The sequence below is a fragment of the Ptychodera flava genome, chromosome 15, assembly GCF_041260155.1.
Source record: "Ptychodera flava strain L36383 chromosome 15, AS_Pfla_20210202, whole genome shotgun sequence".
Lineage (NCBI taxonomy): Eukaryota > Metazoa > Hemichordata > Enteropneusta > Ptychoderidae > Ptychodera > Ptychodera flava.
Genome location: NC_091942.1, coordinates 20322249 through 20338546, shown reverse-complemented (window position 1 = coordinate 20338546; position 16298 = coordinate 20322249). Strand labels below are relative to the sequence as shown.

The 16298-nt window shown below is 37.8% G+C and overlaps 1 protein-coding gene across 6 annotated transcripts in view; it reads right to left on the bottom strand.

The window, feature by feature from the left end:
• LOC139151481 (dentin sialophosphoprotein-like) overlaps positions 1-13440 on the bottom strand; it is a 65589-nt gene extending 52149 nt beyond the window's left edge. The window contains exons 1-4 of one of the 6 annotated variants that reach the window (XM_070724306.1): positions 13384-13440; positions 12972-13074; positions 12383-12538; positions 12071-12270 (exon numbers count right to left, since the gene is read on the bottom strand). In XM_070724306.1, coding sequence (XP_070580407.1) covers positions 12071-12270; positions 12383-12538; positions 12972-13041 — 426 coding nt within the window. In that variant the 5' untranslated portion in view covers positions 13042-13074; positions 13384-13440. Of the gene's footprint in view, positions 1-12070; positions 12271-12382; positions 12539-12971; positions 13075-13207 lie in introns of all 6 variants that reach the window. The other 5 variants (XM_070724307.1, XM_070724304.1, XM_070724305.1 and 2 more) reach the window with 5 other exon arrangements.
• Between the last annotated feature and the right edge of the window lie 2858 nt (positions 13441-16298).

Below are 16298 nucleotides of genomic sequence, written 5' to 3'. Positions count from 1 at the left end.
GGATTTGACGCCCAGCAGTCCTAATCTCAATATCATCTTCTTGATAATTTTGAAAAGTTTGGATGAAAGCTTTGTTGGTGGAGGTAATATGTTGAAGTATGAGATGATATGAATCAAGATATCAATATAGCCTTCAGAGTTGTAACATGATAAACTCTGCCTATCCTTGGGAACTATTGAAATTCATTTATTCCGAAGCATCAGTGGGTCAATGCACCCTTATCAATGATTGACGCTTGTTATCACTCCCCGTGTCTGGTTACTGTGTAATGAAATAGTTACCATGGTTACAGGAATGAACACAAACCATAACACTATTAAGTAGAAAGTATACAAATGAGAAGTGTGAGAACTTGGCTGAAATCTCTCTCTCTCTCTCTCTCTCTCTCATGTCACCACTGTTTGTCACCGTCCCCTTGTCAACATAACTTGTGTATGATGAAATAACCAAGCATAAAAGCATAACATCTGGTCTTACAATGTGTTCTGCAGACTTACAGTCTCTGTCCAACCAAACTTCCTGAGGACAAGCATCCTGGCTTGCAACTTTTTGGAAATTGTCATGTTGCCGTACAGCTTTATGTTGAGTTGAAATATCATTGGCCAGTTTAAGAAAGAATCACCTTGAACAACAGTCAACGACATGAGACACAACAATTCATGGCTGCCACAGTAAAATATGGTAGAACTGTGCAGTCTAAATTCAATCCCACACATATCAGCACCATTTTCCTTCATATATCATTTATATTAGATATTGATATTATCCATTTAGAAAATAAATATTTTTATATATGACTTAGTCAAAATAAATTACAGGTTAGGTCTTGTTAGAATATAATGTAGCGGGTTTTATTTCAGTTTGAACTTTTTTTAGCTTACCAGATTTTAAATACTGATTGACACAGACACAACAGAACTGAAATATGTGTATGGCAGTTATAATTCAGACACACAGTAAGAGAAAATATGTAACAGCATTTGCGTTCACTGTTTTGACCATACAATGCCTGTACATGATCCAACAGACACAAACATTTTTGTTGTCCACTATCCAATGTCAATTCTTTCCATTTTCATATTTTTTCAACCCAACGTGATGAAAAAGGATGGTTAAGGCTACTAGAGTCTGGACTAAGAGATACAATAACACAGACAAGAACTTTTGTTTTTGAGGAATTAATTTGAGTGATAATATTTTTGAGGTATCATGGGCTTGAAAAACCTGTGTTTGAAAAGATTAAACTTGATCAAAAACAGCTTCATACGAATGCCTTGGTATGAAACTTCAGAGAAAATAAGTGTTGGTCAGTGATTCTGATAGACTCAAGTAATAAGAGTTTGTTATTATAATGACGACTAGTTGTTACATGTAATATCTCTTGGTTCACATCTGGTCTATCATCACAGAGATAATGAGATGAGCTACTATTGCTTAGATTCCATTATGGACACAGCAGTATGAGTACCAGTGGCTGGGGAGTCTGTGGCCAACACTCTGTCTGTCAAGAAATATGTGTATCCATATTGTATACAATTAGCTTCAATGTTTTATATGTACAACACATCAAGTAAAATGATATTTAAACCCTGAAGAACCCGGTAAAGTCTGAATATTTATCCCTTCATTAACATTTACAATATTTAGTTGTCTATCTGCACATTGTATCACATTGTTTTACCACAACATGACAAATATTCATTATGGATGCGGCATATTTTCAACGATATAACTGGTATTTTTCTGCAGTGTATGATGAGGAGTAAGTATCATATTAGTTTTTAAAATAATTAGAAATGACATATGAGTCCACTGTCCAACAATGAGAACAAATACAAACCCTCTGAAATCACTTTCAACGAAAATAAAATAAAATATCAATGGCAGTTTTCCTTGATACCAATATGAATCAAGGAACACCACTGAAGCTTATACAGTCTAGATAATTGACAAAACTGAAGACTGCTGGGCACAAGCTCAGCAACAGTACACATCACCACTATCCTGAGAGGTTCATTCCTATTTGTTGATCGTGAAGGGCACCCTAAGACAGGCAGATTCCTCCCCTGCAAGGAGAATTGGTCAGGACTACCAATTTTTCACATGGACCACTAATTGGAACATCTGAAGACTGCATATCTGTTTAAACTCCTACGCAAACATTCTTGACCGAGGAAAAGGTTATACTGTGTGGCATAGGAAATACATGATAAGCACAAGTCAAGACAAATGAACGGCTTGACTTTTCCCAGTCACATTTCCAATGCTGCAATCACGTGATTTGCTTTCTTCAATGTACACACATTACCTAAAGTGTGCTGCTCTGACAGCGGACACTTGGCTCGTTGCCAGTGATAATTTCAATCATCTACCATGATTTCTCTAGTCTGCAAAACACATGTCCTGTGGCGACATATGGCATAACAAAGTGCGAAGACTACACTCATACATGCCCTAAATAGGTCTGGTGTGGCACCTGTATTGCCATTAATCTTTAGAATTACTGGGTTATTTGACAGACCCCGGTCATACCTCAATTACGTATTGCTTTTATTTCCCTTTTTACCACTGTACTTTAATCACAGGCTATAAATAGTCAATGTAATGACCTTGATGGATGATGAGGGGGAGGACAGATTTGTAACAGTGTATCAAACAGGGATTTGTTACAAAACATAACACTGTTATTACTATATCAGCCAAAAACTTGTCACAAATGTAAAATATGATATCACAAAAACCAATAATTTTAAAGCGCTGTAACAGGTAAACAGTAATACCCTGTTCACAACCTGTGACAGTCACTTCTCCACATTACATGTACTTACACATCCAGCACTTTATGCCAAAACAGAGATTTTAATATAAGATATGTTCTCATAAAAGCCTTTCAAAATTAATGAGCCATGCCAGAGTTACAATCTTAACCCTTTTCCTGCCAAGTCCATATTTCACCACCAGGTCAAGATGGTTAAAATTAATGAAACACAACGTACTCCATATGGTGTATTTTAGCATAACACTGTACATTTGAAGGCTGCTGAAAACATAATACTGTAAAGTTGATTTTTTTGGACAAAAGATGCTATAACATACCAAGCCAAGTGGGTGAAAATACGTCATGTTTTGGCTCAATACCGCTTTTTACTGACTTGGCTGATGGGGAAGTGATACAGTTATTACTGTCTGGCAGGAAAAGGGTTACAATCTTAATAAGACAAAGGAAATCATGGGGTATGAACTGCTGGCCCAAGATACCGATTTACAAGGCAAATGTATCGAGGGAAATGTTCATACAATATTGAGGAGAGAGCATGATGGCCGAAGGAGTGAGAATACGTTCTGCATTATTTATTTCCCTTTCTGCTGTGCTCCAAATGTTTCCTAGTATTGCTGAATTGAATGGCACAAAACGTTAGCTGTGTGCATGTTGAAAATTTTGAAAACTGTTTTAGTGATACTTCTACAATTATGGTGTAATAAAATATATATCATTGTGTCTAACTTCACGGTACTTGTTCATTTATCAATTGTTGATGGTACAAATGACATTGTAACATCATAGGGTATATGATTATGTACATTTTGTATGCTAGCTAGCCATGTCAAGTGTGAATGCACACACTGCAAGCTTAGGATAATCAAAACCTGCGCAACTTCAACGTTTAGGTGGGAGGGGGTTTGACTGTATTTTGACAACTGTGCGCAGAAATTGCACTACATTTTATATCGCAACATCTTGCTCCGCGTTTTACTGTATCGCAAAATACCACTACCATATATTGTTTTGCATATACAAGGCCAGTATGGCACCAGTGCTACACCATTTTTTTGACGTACATTTGGTTGCGTGCATGGTGTAAAATAACGAAACAATCATTTTGGATACACTGTTTCAATTCATTTAATTGCAACATTGTCGAGTTGGGGATGAACAAAGATTGATTTTAACCCTTTCACCACCATGGTTTGACCCAAATCCATTGTTTTCTATGGTAAAGTTGGACCTGTATACAGGGAACTGGGGGTGAAAGGGTTGAAGGGGGTATGCCAGAGGTGGTGGAAGTGTATGTGTGATTTGGCCAGGCAGTTCTGTCCGTTGCTTCTCCACTAGGTGACTGGATGCCATATGTTGTGGGTTCGAACCAGATTGAAAATACCCTATATTCATAGCAATGTAATTACTGATTGTTGGTATAATACAGGATGAGGCTGGGTTGGATTTTCACACTTCCAAACTTTCGTTTCAGAGGGGGTTGAGGTCAAATGCACTTAGTTGTGTTTACTGTACACATACTTTAATTAATTATCTATGGCCCCTTATGCTAGTCTAATTACCCACAGGGTAATTGAGATCCAAGATCTACGCATTATGCAATTTTGTTTTTCACAAGTATTAATTTCAGTAATTACCACTCTGCCTTGCAGAATAAAGACTGCAGTATACCATTATCAATGATGTTGATCCATTAGAGGGGCAATGGCTATAACTTTGGAGAACATTTTGGAGATACATTACACAGTCCATAATTTGAAACACACAGTATTGTGTGTGCAATCTGCAATTTGCTCTTGTTGACAAATGAATTATTCCAGTCAAGACTATAGTATAGTTCAGATGCCAACAATAAAATTTGACATTTTGCACTCGTATGCTATATCCACAACCTGAACACTGATCATGTCCACATGATTTGGGGAATAAAATGTGAAACCATACTCAATAACAGAAAACAACAAAACATCTGGAAACTACTTCAAAAGTTACAGATAAAAGAGCTTTAAAGCTGTTCACCCAGTATTCCCTAGTAAACAGGTCAACACTTGTCACTGAAATCAATGGCTTTGGCACGAACCATGCTGGCAGTAGGGGTGAAGTCGATGTGTTGGATTTGATGATTTCACAAGGGAAGGGAGAGTATTGGTCACCGCAGAGGAGCTAGGCAAAATCCACTAACATCAAAATTATGAAACATGACAGCATCAGACAGGGCATCTCGATTATTGATGTCCACTCATAAAATTGTAACTAGGTCATGTGAAATCGTTTATTGGTGTTGTGCCTTGAAATCTCATTTAGTAAATGGCTTTAACCCTTTTCCTGCCAAGTCCATATTTCACCACCAGGTCAAGATGGTTAAAATTAATGGAACACAACGTATTCCATATGATGTATTGTAACATAATACTGTACATTTGAAGGCTGTTGAAAACATATACTGTAAAGTTGATTTTTTTTGGCCAAAAGATGCTATAACATACCAAGCCAAGTGGGTGAAAATACGTCATGTTTTGGCTCAATACCGCTTTTACTGACTTGGCTGATGGGGAAGTGATACAGTTATTACTGTCTGGCAGGAAAAGGGTTAAAGTGCATGAAAACATTTACAAATCAATTATTCCTGCTGCCTTACACACATTGCACATTTTGCTTGACGCAAACGGAAAATGGAGGAATATATAAGACTAGCGTTTTGATGTACGGAGACTGTCATTAATTTACCGTTTTTAATTACCAGACATACAAAATATGTATTCATTTTGCAAGTTTTTGTTCAATAAAATCAACATTTTCTAAACACATCAACTTAAATTAAGATAATTTATAAAACAATTCCTTATACATAAATAATATATAAACTAAACTGTTGACTTAACCAACTCAACCTTCAAAGAACTTATTTTAAAAGACTTTTCACAAAACAAGAAAATAACTAGCTTTGGTTGCTTATGCATGATTTGCGACAACTGACAAACAGTTGAGGGAGAGCATATACAAAATGAGGTGTGATATGTGGGGTATCATATTTGGGGTATCAGGTCAGTTTAAATTACCTGTTTGACAAACAAAGAGAGGGGGGAGGTGCATTGGGGAGGGAGAAGAAACAAACTGTTTTTTTTGTGAGGTTATGTAGATAGTGTAAATGAGAAAAGGGGAACCCCGAAATGCGACTCCTGACAGCTCATGTCTGATGCTGTCACGCTAGTATCAACAAGAACTCAATTGAAGAGAGCCGAGGTCAACTATTGACACGACTGCCATCATTATATTGTTAAGTACTGTCATACAAGACAGATGGTAAATGAAGATGATCTTGGGTGTGGAAAGGGGAACTCGAGATCACAAGGATTTACCTAGTACTCAAATATGTTAATGTAATTCCGGTTCAAGCGGCAAGTGTCAATCATATGAGCGATGAAAGCAGGTACCATAGCGATATGACAAACCAAAATCCAGAAGTTCACGTTTGATTCCAAAAGGTTAATGTGAAACGAAGCTATATGGCTGCCCCGAGTTCAACCAATCTAAGCCTTTGATACCATGGGTAAGCCTTTATGACAGGTGATATTGCTGTCACCAACCCATCACAGATTTATGAATGGAATCTATTTGCTTTTCTCGCTGACACCGATATGCTATTCTGATCACAGACAACAATGATGTGAAAGCGGTCTTCTGGTCTTAGTGGCTCAACAGCTAGATATGACAAGGTAAAGGGCTAAGGTATACACCATTAGATCTATAGATAGGGCTGGTCAGAAAGCAAATTTCAAAAATTTGGTAATTTTGGGAAGGATTATGCAGGCATGAATTATTTTTTCATCTTATTCTCAAGCAACTGTCAGGAGAATATTCTTTTGCATAGTAGTATGTAAGAATGCAAGCAACTGACCATGTTTTAGCAAGTTTTTGTACTTTTTTCCCTATTTTTGACCATCCCTAAGAAATAATGGTAAGTCCCAAACTCACCGATGAAACGGATAGAAAAAATTGGACAAGTATGACATCGAGTGAGTGCAAGACATGGACAAATCATGTCAATGTTCAATCAGATAACAGAGTCCTTTGGAACTGGGATGAATAACAGGTGTGCCTTCAGCACTGTGTACAAAAGAAGACAGGATGTACTGACTGAAATAACATGCAAACACTCAACACCTCGGCTTGCTGAATACTTCCCATTCATAAATTGAGTCACAAGTTGGCTACTTTGACACAGAATTCCCTTCATCACTAACCCGGAGTGACTGATTATTCTGTATGAATGTTTCAGAAGTGCGAAAGAAATATAAGAAAACAGAAATACTGCATAATGTGAATTGAATAAATACAGAATTCCATTTCTAATCATTCATTATTTTTCAACTTTTGCAATTTCAAAAAATTTTTTGCAGCTATATTTATTATATTTACTTTATTGAAAGAAGCATACATAATATGACTTGGGTACAACTTTCTGGTTAATTACTGACCAATGATATGCGGTGCAGAAATGCTTGGAGCGTAAAATAGCTCTTTTCTTAACAAAATGGCAGCCAACCCTGTGTTAAATGTATAAAGAAAATAAAAGTTTCATTTTTTTACAAAAAATAAGCTGGCGAAAAAAAAGTTTACTCCTTGAGCTTCAAAATGAGCCCTAACAAGTATTAGACCTAAAATGTACAGTAAAAGTTTGAGTTTGAGAATCCAAATATCTGTCCCTGATGCATATTCTACCTTTCAGAAACATAAACACACATTTATAACATAAGCGAGTGGGTTAGCCTTTGATGGGAAATACTGGTTTTTGATTCATGAGTGTGCACGGTAACTACTGTACATGTATCTGGCCATTTTTTATCATTCCTTTCATGGACAAACTTCAAAACATGTCAGGCTATTTCAGTGGATGCCATGAATTACTCCTACGCCTCAGACTTGTCTAGATCAACATTTCAAACACAGATTTAATTTTCACCGCGACATGAGTGACACGGTCTATGTACTATTAAGTTATTCAAACAGAATATCAAAGTTCATCTGTAGTTGACAGTTTTTGTTAGTTCGGGGAATTTACATTTAGCTACAGAATAAACTGTTCAAGAGCTGCATCAGTCAGCTCGGTGCCTGCACTGAACTTGAAGTGAAACAGGAAATGCAGTTAACATAATGTAACGGCGGCACTGAATAACACAAATCAAATGTAAAAATTGTCTCAAAGTAGTATTAGTTTTGGCATGGCACCCACAGACATCTAATACTAGAACACCACACGCACAGCTTTGGCCTCAAAAGAAAGATTAGACTCGACCACAGTAAATGCTGTTAAATTGTTTACATGCCAACAGTTTCTGTTTTATCCATCAACAGACACCACGGTTATTGGTAAAAAAATACTGAAACTTCGTTTTTCAAAGCAAAGACCACTATTATTATCATCACACATCCCGAGTTTTATTTGGCAGATAAAACTGAAACAGGATCTTGGGTTTCTGTGTACTTTCCACAAACATGGAAGTGATTGCAGTCATAACACCTGCCACTGCAATCAGACAAAAGTTTCAACCTTTGACCCCTGACCCCACAGAAACCATTTATAACATCCATTACCAAATGGAGGAAGCACATGTTGCAGGTTATTATACTTCTCAGTAACAAAGACACAAAGGGCACAGTGTTTTTTTTTTCATCCTGGAAATAGAAGACGCAAAAAATACTGGTTCATTCACCCTACTGACACCAATACATGCTTACTGTACACCGCTAGGCCATAAATATTTTTCAATTTCATCAGAAGCCATTCAGTACCATAATTTAACATTGCCCGCTGGGATTACCAGAAGACCAGTATTGATGGAATAATAATTCATCTGCATGCCATCTCAAACTGCTCCTCAGTTCTGATTTCCACAGCAAACAGCCATGAATGCTGAATGCAAATGAGGTCTGCCTGCATTGAAACCTTTCCCATGACCTTGAGTAACAGAATGGCATATCTCTCACTCAGGGTCAGAGGTCAAAACACGATGTATATAAATGCAATGTGTACATATTGTGTGGACTGGTGACTTCTGAATACAGACTGTTTAACAACAAACACGCCTTCATAACATTTTGGGTGTAAAGCAGTACAATATAAAACTCAACTGGGGTGTAAAACAGCTGTCAATTTTCAACTCTACTGGACTTTTTCAATGGTTTGCCATTTAGCTTCTGTTAAACCTCACAGGAACACAGAAATATCTTCTCAGTTTGGTTTTATTAGTGATAAACTTCTAGTCTCAGATTCTGCAAAAGAACATTACATCTGCAATGTCACTGCACTACTCCTTAAAAGCAATTATTTTTAAAATCCTCCGCTGTGTTTAATAAAACCTGACCTTGTTTCAGTGAGAATGTAATAACAAAGATGACTTCAGAATAAATAACTATTACTGTAGCTGCATTGATGGACCATATGAGATTTGGCTTGTAAATAATCTGACACAACTGATGATGAAGGCAGACAATCATGTCTGCAAAGAGCTGCGTAAAGAACAGGTGAAAAAATGTTGTCATGGCAACTTTCCTGGGAAGCAACGGGTCCAGCTCTGAACAAAGAATATTATTCAAACCTATTTGTCATTCTGAATGACCAATCAAGTCGTCCAGATGGAAATTTTGCGAGATGAATTCTCTTCCAAAATGAGAATGCTGTGTTGGATTTGTATGCGCGGCTACCTCATGGATTTTCTGTTTGGGAGTATAGTCCTGACGTGCCCAAGGACAGTGGATACATAACCAGTCACATTGTTTGCACTTTTCGCAGTCTCACACAAAACAGATGGCAGTCATGCCACATGCAATGCATTACTTTAAAAGCAAGTTCAAAAGGCATTGGACGGCTGCCAGTGTGGACCAGCTACATACCAGTGTGTGTCTCAATTTCACACTTGAAAGGCAAGATTTTCACAAGCTATGTGGGAAATGTTCTGCTTTTATGAATCCATACACGTGGAGGACAGTTCACAATTGTCTTTGCTTAGTTACAGCCAAGGGAAATATTTAAAACTGTACAAAAAAAATTTTTTTTCTTCGTGCTTTCAACAAAATCGCCAAATTTGTACATAAATGAAAGCAGTTCAATGACCAGTCACACTCTCTGGAAGATTGGTGTTGTGTGACGAAATTCAAGTCATACTTATTTGAGTTCACTGAGATGTCATTGGTACACGAGGGCAAGAGCACAATCACATCACTGTGAGGAAGTTGCTTGAAGCAACAAGACTGTACCAGGTTTCTCAATCCTGAATTGCCATCTTTCAATTCCCGCTGCAAATCAAGAATACACATCCAACTACACAGCCAACAGAATGAGCGCTATCTCTCTGCTGTCAGGTCAGAAACTGAACCGCTCCACCGATTTAACATACTAATACAACTACTCCTGTTTAGACAGTCATGGGCAGAGAATATAAATTAGCTGCCTGCTCGTTAAAGTTTGTCATGTCTGATTTACAAGCAGTTCTTGACATCAATGACATCAGCCCTAGCATTAACAAAATTGCGTCTCTTTTTTTTAAATGCCGAGATGTGTAGTAAGTATATGCACAGTTTTTCATTTCTCAAACAAACACTTTTCTAGCATAATGCTGAGATTATCACATAGTCTAACCATGACTGTTTTGTAATATATTTTAGCATACAAGTATTATAACGCAAATCAATTCACTTGTCCAGTGGCAGAAAGCTAAACACTGGTGTAACAACAATAACGGTACAGTTAATTGATACGTTATTTGATGGCACCCTCTTACAATTTTTGTGAGCAAGCAATTATATTAAAATTAGTCATTAAAGTTTAAGTCATTTATGAGAGATAATAAGATTCAATATCTACTTTTGCTCAGGACATCAAGACTGACTGGGATATCACATCTCTGTACACACTACTCTTCTTGACTATTGCTCCGCTTACATTGTATTTCAGACAAATTCTTACGATCAAAGTTCTCAACCAATATTCAAAGCAGATAGATGTGGCCTAGCTAAGAATACGTACGTATCAAAGTATCTCTGTCTTCACAGACTCACCTTTGAAAACACCAGCCTTATATGTGTCATAAAAATTTCAGAGTCTTTCAAGTTGTGTAAAAGTGGGTATGTGTACAGTCATCATACACATAATAGTCACAGCAAGCCGAAGGCTTATATTTTCACATATCCAGCAATTTTGTAAATCACAAAATGCCTCTCTTGCACGTAAAACTGGCTTTAGGGTAAAAGGGAAATGGCTTTTGTGGAGAATCACAAAAGGAGCTTGACTTTGAGAATTCGTGAAAGTTGCTTGATAATTATTCTGCCTTTAACAGGTTTACAATTATGCCGGGGTCACAAACAGAAGCACTGACTACGTTCCCTCTTTGACAGTCACAATGTCAGCAGCCAATAAAGTTAAGTTCATTTGTGACAGCACGTTTTTAATTGGTTATTGATTAGGTTTAATTAAGCGGAAATGTGGTTAACTTACTCCATTTGGTAATCCACACAACCTCTTTATTGGCATGATTCCTTTTGTTTGAAGGATGATATTTATTACTTATTTTCCCTTGAATTTGCCATCAACATAGTGAACACAGATTACTTTTTTTTCTCCAGGAACTTTAGAGATTAGATTTGAAATGTTGGTTGTAATAATAGAGTGGAGAGGTTCCCGACAATCAACTGACCCCATTGATGTGTGTCGTCACTGTACACCAAGCAGGTCACATATGAGCTTGGGGCTATCACCAATGAAATCATTGATATTTAAATCAGATTCATTCTACTCCCACTTGGTGTCTACAACCAAATCCCAAAGTGAATTAACCCAGAGAGATATTATTGCATTTCAGCAGTGTGGTGCACGGCAAATTTATTTCACAGCTTTCCACCAGTGTCTGGATAGACAGCCCACACAAAACATGTGCTTATGCAGCTATGACTGGTGTCGCATTTCTCTAGCGTTAACTCTGAAGGCCTGGACATGTAGGGCAGTTTGGAAGAAGCAAAGCAAATTAAAAATTCATCATTTTGTACATTACTTGAGAGACTATGTGATCTTTTTCAGGATAATGTGACTTTTGGACAGCTGTTTTTCACCTTGACAAAATAATCCTGATTGTGAAAGTATTTTCTCAGTGTTTGATACTACAGCTTGCTGCGGAAATTTACTCTATGTAATATTTGATGGGGAATCCAATGGAAACTTGGAGTTTACATGTTGTATTATAAGATCTTGAGTATAATGGCCTGTAATTGAACAGAAGGGGATATGTGCACTTTCTTACCATTTCTCCTGGTCCCTGTGGGTTTTGTGGTCCTACAAATTCACTAGACCTTCCTTGAGGTCTCATTTGACTGTGTGGAAAATCGCCATACGCCTGGTTTTCCGAAAAGAATTGCTGTCCCGGCTGTGCAGACATTCCAGAGAACGAGTTAAACGGAGGGGATGTTGGCGCACCTGCTTGCTGCTCTAAATTCGCTTTACCTGTAGAGAACACACGAGCTGTGATTATGGCACGATTGACTGACGCTGTTCTTACAGAAAGAGAGAAGGAAGAAGGAGAGAAAGACGACGAGGCGCACAAGGCTTTGCTTACCCTGGTAGCTCATTGCCACTGAACGCAATGCAGAACTAGCAGGGTTGACTACAGGATTTGGGACAGCGGGAGGAGGCTCCCCCGGGGGCTCTGGGGCATCCGACGCCAGTACATTCAGATCAGGGAAGGTGCGAGTCTTGGGTGATTCGGTCCCTGCTGGATAAGGAATCAACAAATACGTGGACAAAAAAGATGAGAGAAAAGAGAGAGAAAGATAAGATTATTAAACAGAGCGAGGTAAAGTGTAGCACTGACAAAGTAAACAAATAAAGCAAGTGTGCTGGAGAAAGAAAGAAAGTGTGTTGCATTTTTCCCTGACAAATATGCGCACAGCACAGTGCAAGTGAAGGGGGCTGTTTTTGACAGAGAACCGTCCCCGACCAAGGAAACAATGAGTCAATATCTCGAGGATGGAGTCTACATTTACCAGAGTGTGTGACTACAGAGACGGTGTTTTTGTGAAGTCTGGCTTGAAAGAAAGGAGACAGGGTAAGCATGTGAGTTGGGTGTGATGTGTGTGCAAGACAGTAGTAGTAAATAGATGGTACACATCCTTCTTGCTAACATGTCTCACGCACGGTTCACGTACCGACAATGGTTTGTCTCAGCACGGACACGTTTTCGAGGACTTTGTCACAGTGTTCTTCAGATACTCCCATAGACCGCAGGGTATGCCTGTCTAGCTGGCAAACCTGTGTGGATAAAAAGGGAAAAGATAAAGTCAGGACAAAATTCCAGACTCGTAGATACGTCAAACATGCGTACTAACTACACTGCTTATGAGTAGAGCAAGCAAGCTACCGAGAAAAGCTACGCTCGACTCACCGACGACAGAGTCTTGTAGCCGTACTTTTCAAACATTTCGGCGTATTGCTTGCACATAAACGTCTCCAGCCATCTTTCTACAGGTCCTGACATCGTAGTGTGGTGTCTCTTTAGAATATTTCGGTCAAAAAGGCACCGAAATTCGCATCAAAATCATTGGTAATTTTGTACTCAACTCAGTAAAGCTTCAGACCTTGATTTCATTATTCTGGTGGGGCAAAGGTCATGTGACCTGATATGTGTGGCGCGAGGATTCATGGGAAAAGGAATCGCCGCACGCCATCTAGCGACGAGCAGACTCGGAGTGTCATATTCCAAACTGGTCATATTCACACGATACCTATAGAGATTTGCTGACCCCCAAGTGACTGTCATCGCTTTCCTTTGTCGGCAAGCAAGAGTCATGTTTTAACCACGCAGTTTTATCACCAGCAACTCTCATACAAGTTGCTACACCATGAATTTGTAAACATATTCTTTTTCTACAGGTTGATCAGCTTTAGGCAAGTCTGTTTACAATACTATTTTTTTAATGTACCTATCTGAAAATAAATGACACTGCAGTGTCAACTGGAAAGAAGCAAAAGGCTTCAGACACACACGATTTCAAAACGAATTTCTCGTTGCTGTTCACTTGATTTAACTGTGTAATACCACTGATATTATGATAACGTCTATCACAGTATTTTTCTGCTCAGGTTCAAGTGATACACCTCTTGATTTCAAATGATAATGTAAACAAAGAATGGTGTACAATTAAGTAGAACGTACCTCGGGGACAGACATTTAGACTCTCAAACTTTTACAGTTCTCTTCTGATATACCACATGTGGGGGTTCATTTTAAAGCTCTTGGTGAAAGAAAACTTTTCACCGGCTTAGTTTTTTGAAATTCGAAAATTTTTATTTTTCGCCATAGAGTTAGCACAGGGATGGCGGCCATTTTGAATTTCTAATATCAGTAAATCTTGGGTTATTTGTTTCTCTAGTACCAAAATTTGCATGGTGACCCCCTATTTTTATTCTTGATTTTGAAAGAGAATGATTGAAAGATTCCTTGAGGAAAGTTAGAGCAAAAGTTTAAGTCTTTTACTTTCGAGGTGCATATTACCTTAAAAGGAACAAAAAGAGATCAATGAAGACAAAACAAAATTAAACAAATATCAGGGAAAATGTACACAAAATAACTTAAAATGTAAACAGTAAGACAATAAACACTGACAATATAGTAAACACAGACAATATAGAATTCAAGTTCAACAGTGAAAGAGAAAAGAGAAAGCCTGTAATTGCATACAGGAAAATTCACAGCAAAGAAAGAAAAATAGAGGTTCTGACAAAGGACTGACATTCATGTTTTGTTACCGTGGTATGTAACACAAACTTAGATATGTCTGTACTATTGTCAAAGCAGGACATATACATATAATGATTTTTTTTTTCTCTCTCTAATAAATTTGAGTGACTGACTGACACAAAATACCTTGAGCGGGCTACGACTATACATAGGAGAAATTTACTGGATGTCAAATGAAATAATGCACACATTAACAACAAATGAATGGTATTTCCTTGTTTTGAAGTAGGCATGTATATAATGTAATGCAATTAAATATCAGTTTTAAATGATTCTTCACAATCCTATATTTCACAGTTAATTCTTCTGTGTAGTTCATAGTTACAGGTTCGATCTTTTTGGTTTTCAAAAGCAAGAATTCTTTGGTTAGAGGGTCAATAACCCTGAATAGTTATAGGAATCAGGGACTTTATGGAAACTGCTGGGTACATTGGCCCTGAATGATGACATAGTAAGGTCAAGGTAAATGCCCGGGTAAATGCCCCTGTATTGCTTCCAGTGGGTTACTGGTCGGACTCTGACTTGTTACAGAGTATTACTATGTCCCTGTGTGGTGAAAGGTGACATGTCCCTGAACGGTCCGAGACTCAGTGTCTCTGAATGGTTACAGGGTAAATATCCCTGAATAGTGACAGGGTTCATGTGTAGGAGTATAGTTGCATGTTTTAAGATATTTACGCTTACATGCGTGGCCATAGAGTCATCATTGTTGAATGTTATCATCACTTGTTTCCAGTTTTGACCACCCACTCCAAAGATTTAATGATCCATTTGATTAATAAAAAAAAATTTGACGCCGTTTGTCATCCCCTTAAATCTCTCATTAAAATTATGTAGCCATATTTTTTTCTCTTTTAGCCCACGTAGTCAAACCACTGACTTGAAATCAATGGCATAGGAAATGTTTACCTAAGCAACAATTCTGATATGCAGCAATATGGTAATGATGAGTTCACTTTACTGTTTGCAAATGTGATCAGACATTGACGTTTGTACTGTGCATAGAGCACTGTCAGGCTTTTTAATTGAGTTTTCAAGTTAGTGCAAAAAACAACACTGATGAAGCTATTCTGGTTCAATGCGATCAAAAGTAAGTAAGAAACCCAGTTTTTTACGGCCTTATGGACTTCATAGATTGTTTGATATACAACTGACTGATTGACGTGCTGGTATCATTAGGGCAAGTAGCTGTAACCTTTCATGATTTGTCCACTATTTTGTTTGTTTGGTCAACTACAGTTTCCAAAGCATGAGGAGATACACAGTATTCAGCTTGTCAACTCAGCCTGTACGTATGTAAACTGTATTATCATTGTGTACAAGAAAATTCTGTTCCGGACTACAATTCTAATGTAAACAATGACAGTACATTGTACATACATGTATACAGTCGTGTTGAAAAGCCAGACTGCGGGTGTTAAAACATGCTTCAGGGAGTAGATCAATAACTTATAATTAACATACAAATTAAAAAATATTGAAAAACTATTCTAATAGCCCAGCAGTATATAAAATTGAGGAGCTAAAAACCATCAAAAGTAAAGTTACACCTACTGGCCCTTCAAGGGTGGTACTACAACAGTGGATCAGAATGGGCTCACTTTTTCTCGTCTCAGCTTTATGACCAAAAGTCAACATATCTGTTTTTCTCGACTTTCATTCTGTTGACACAAGAAAGTCACAATCACAGAGTGGTGTTTTCTTAAGATTTATTATGAAAGAGCTCGCTCTCTCT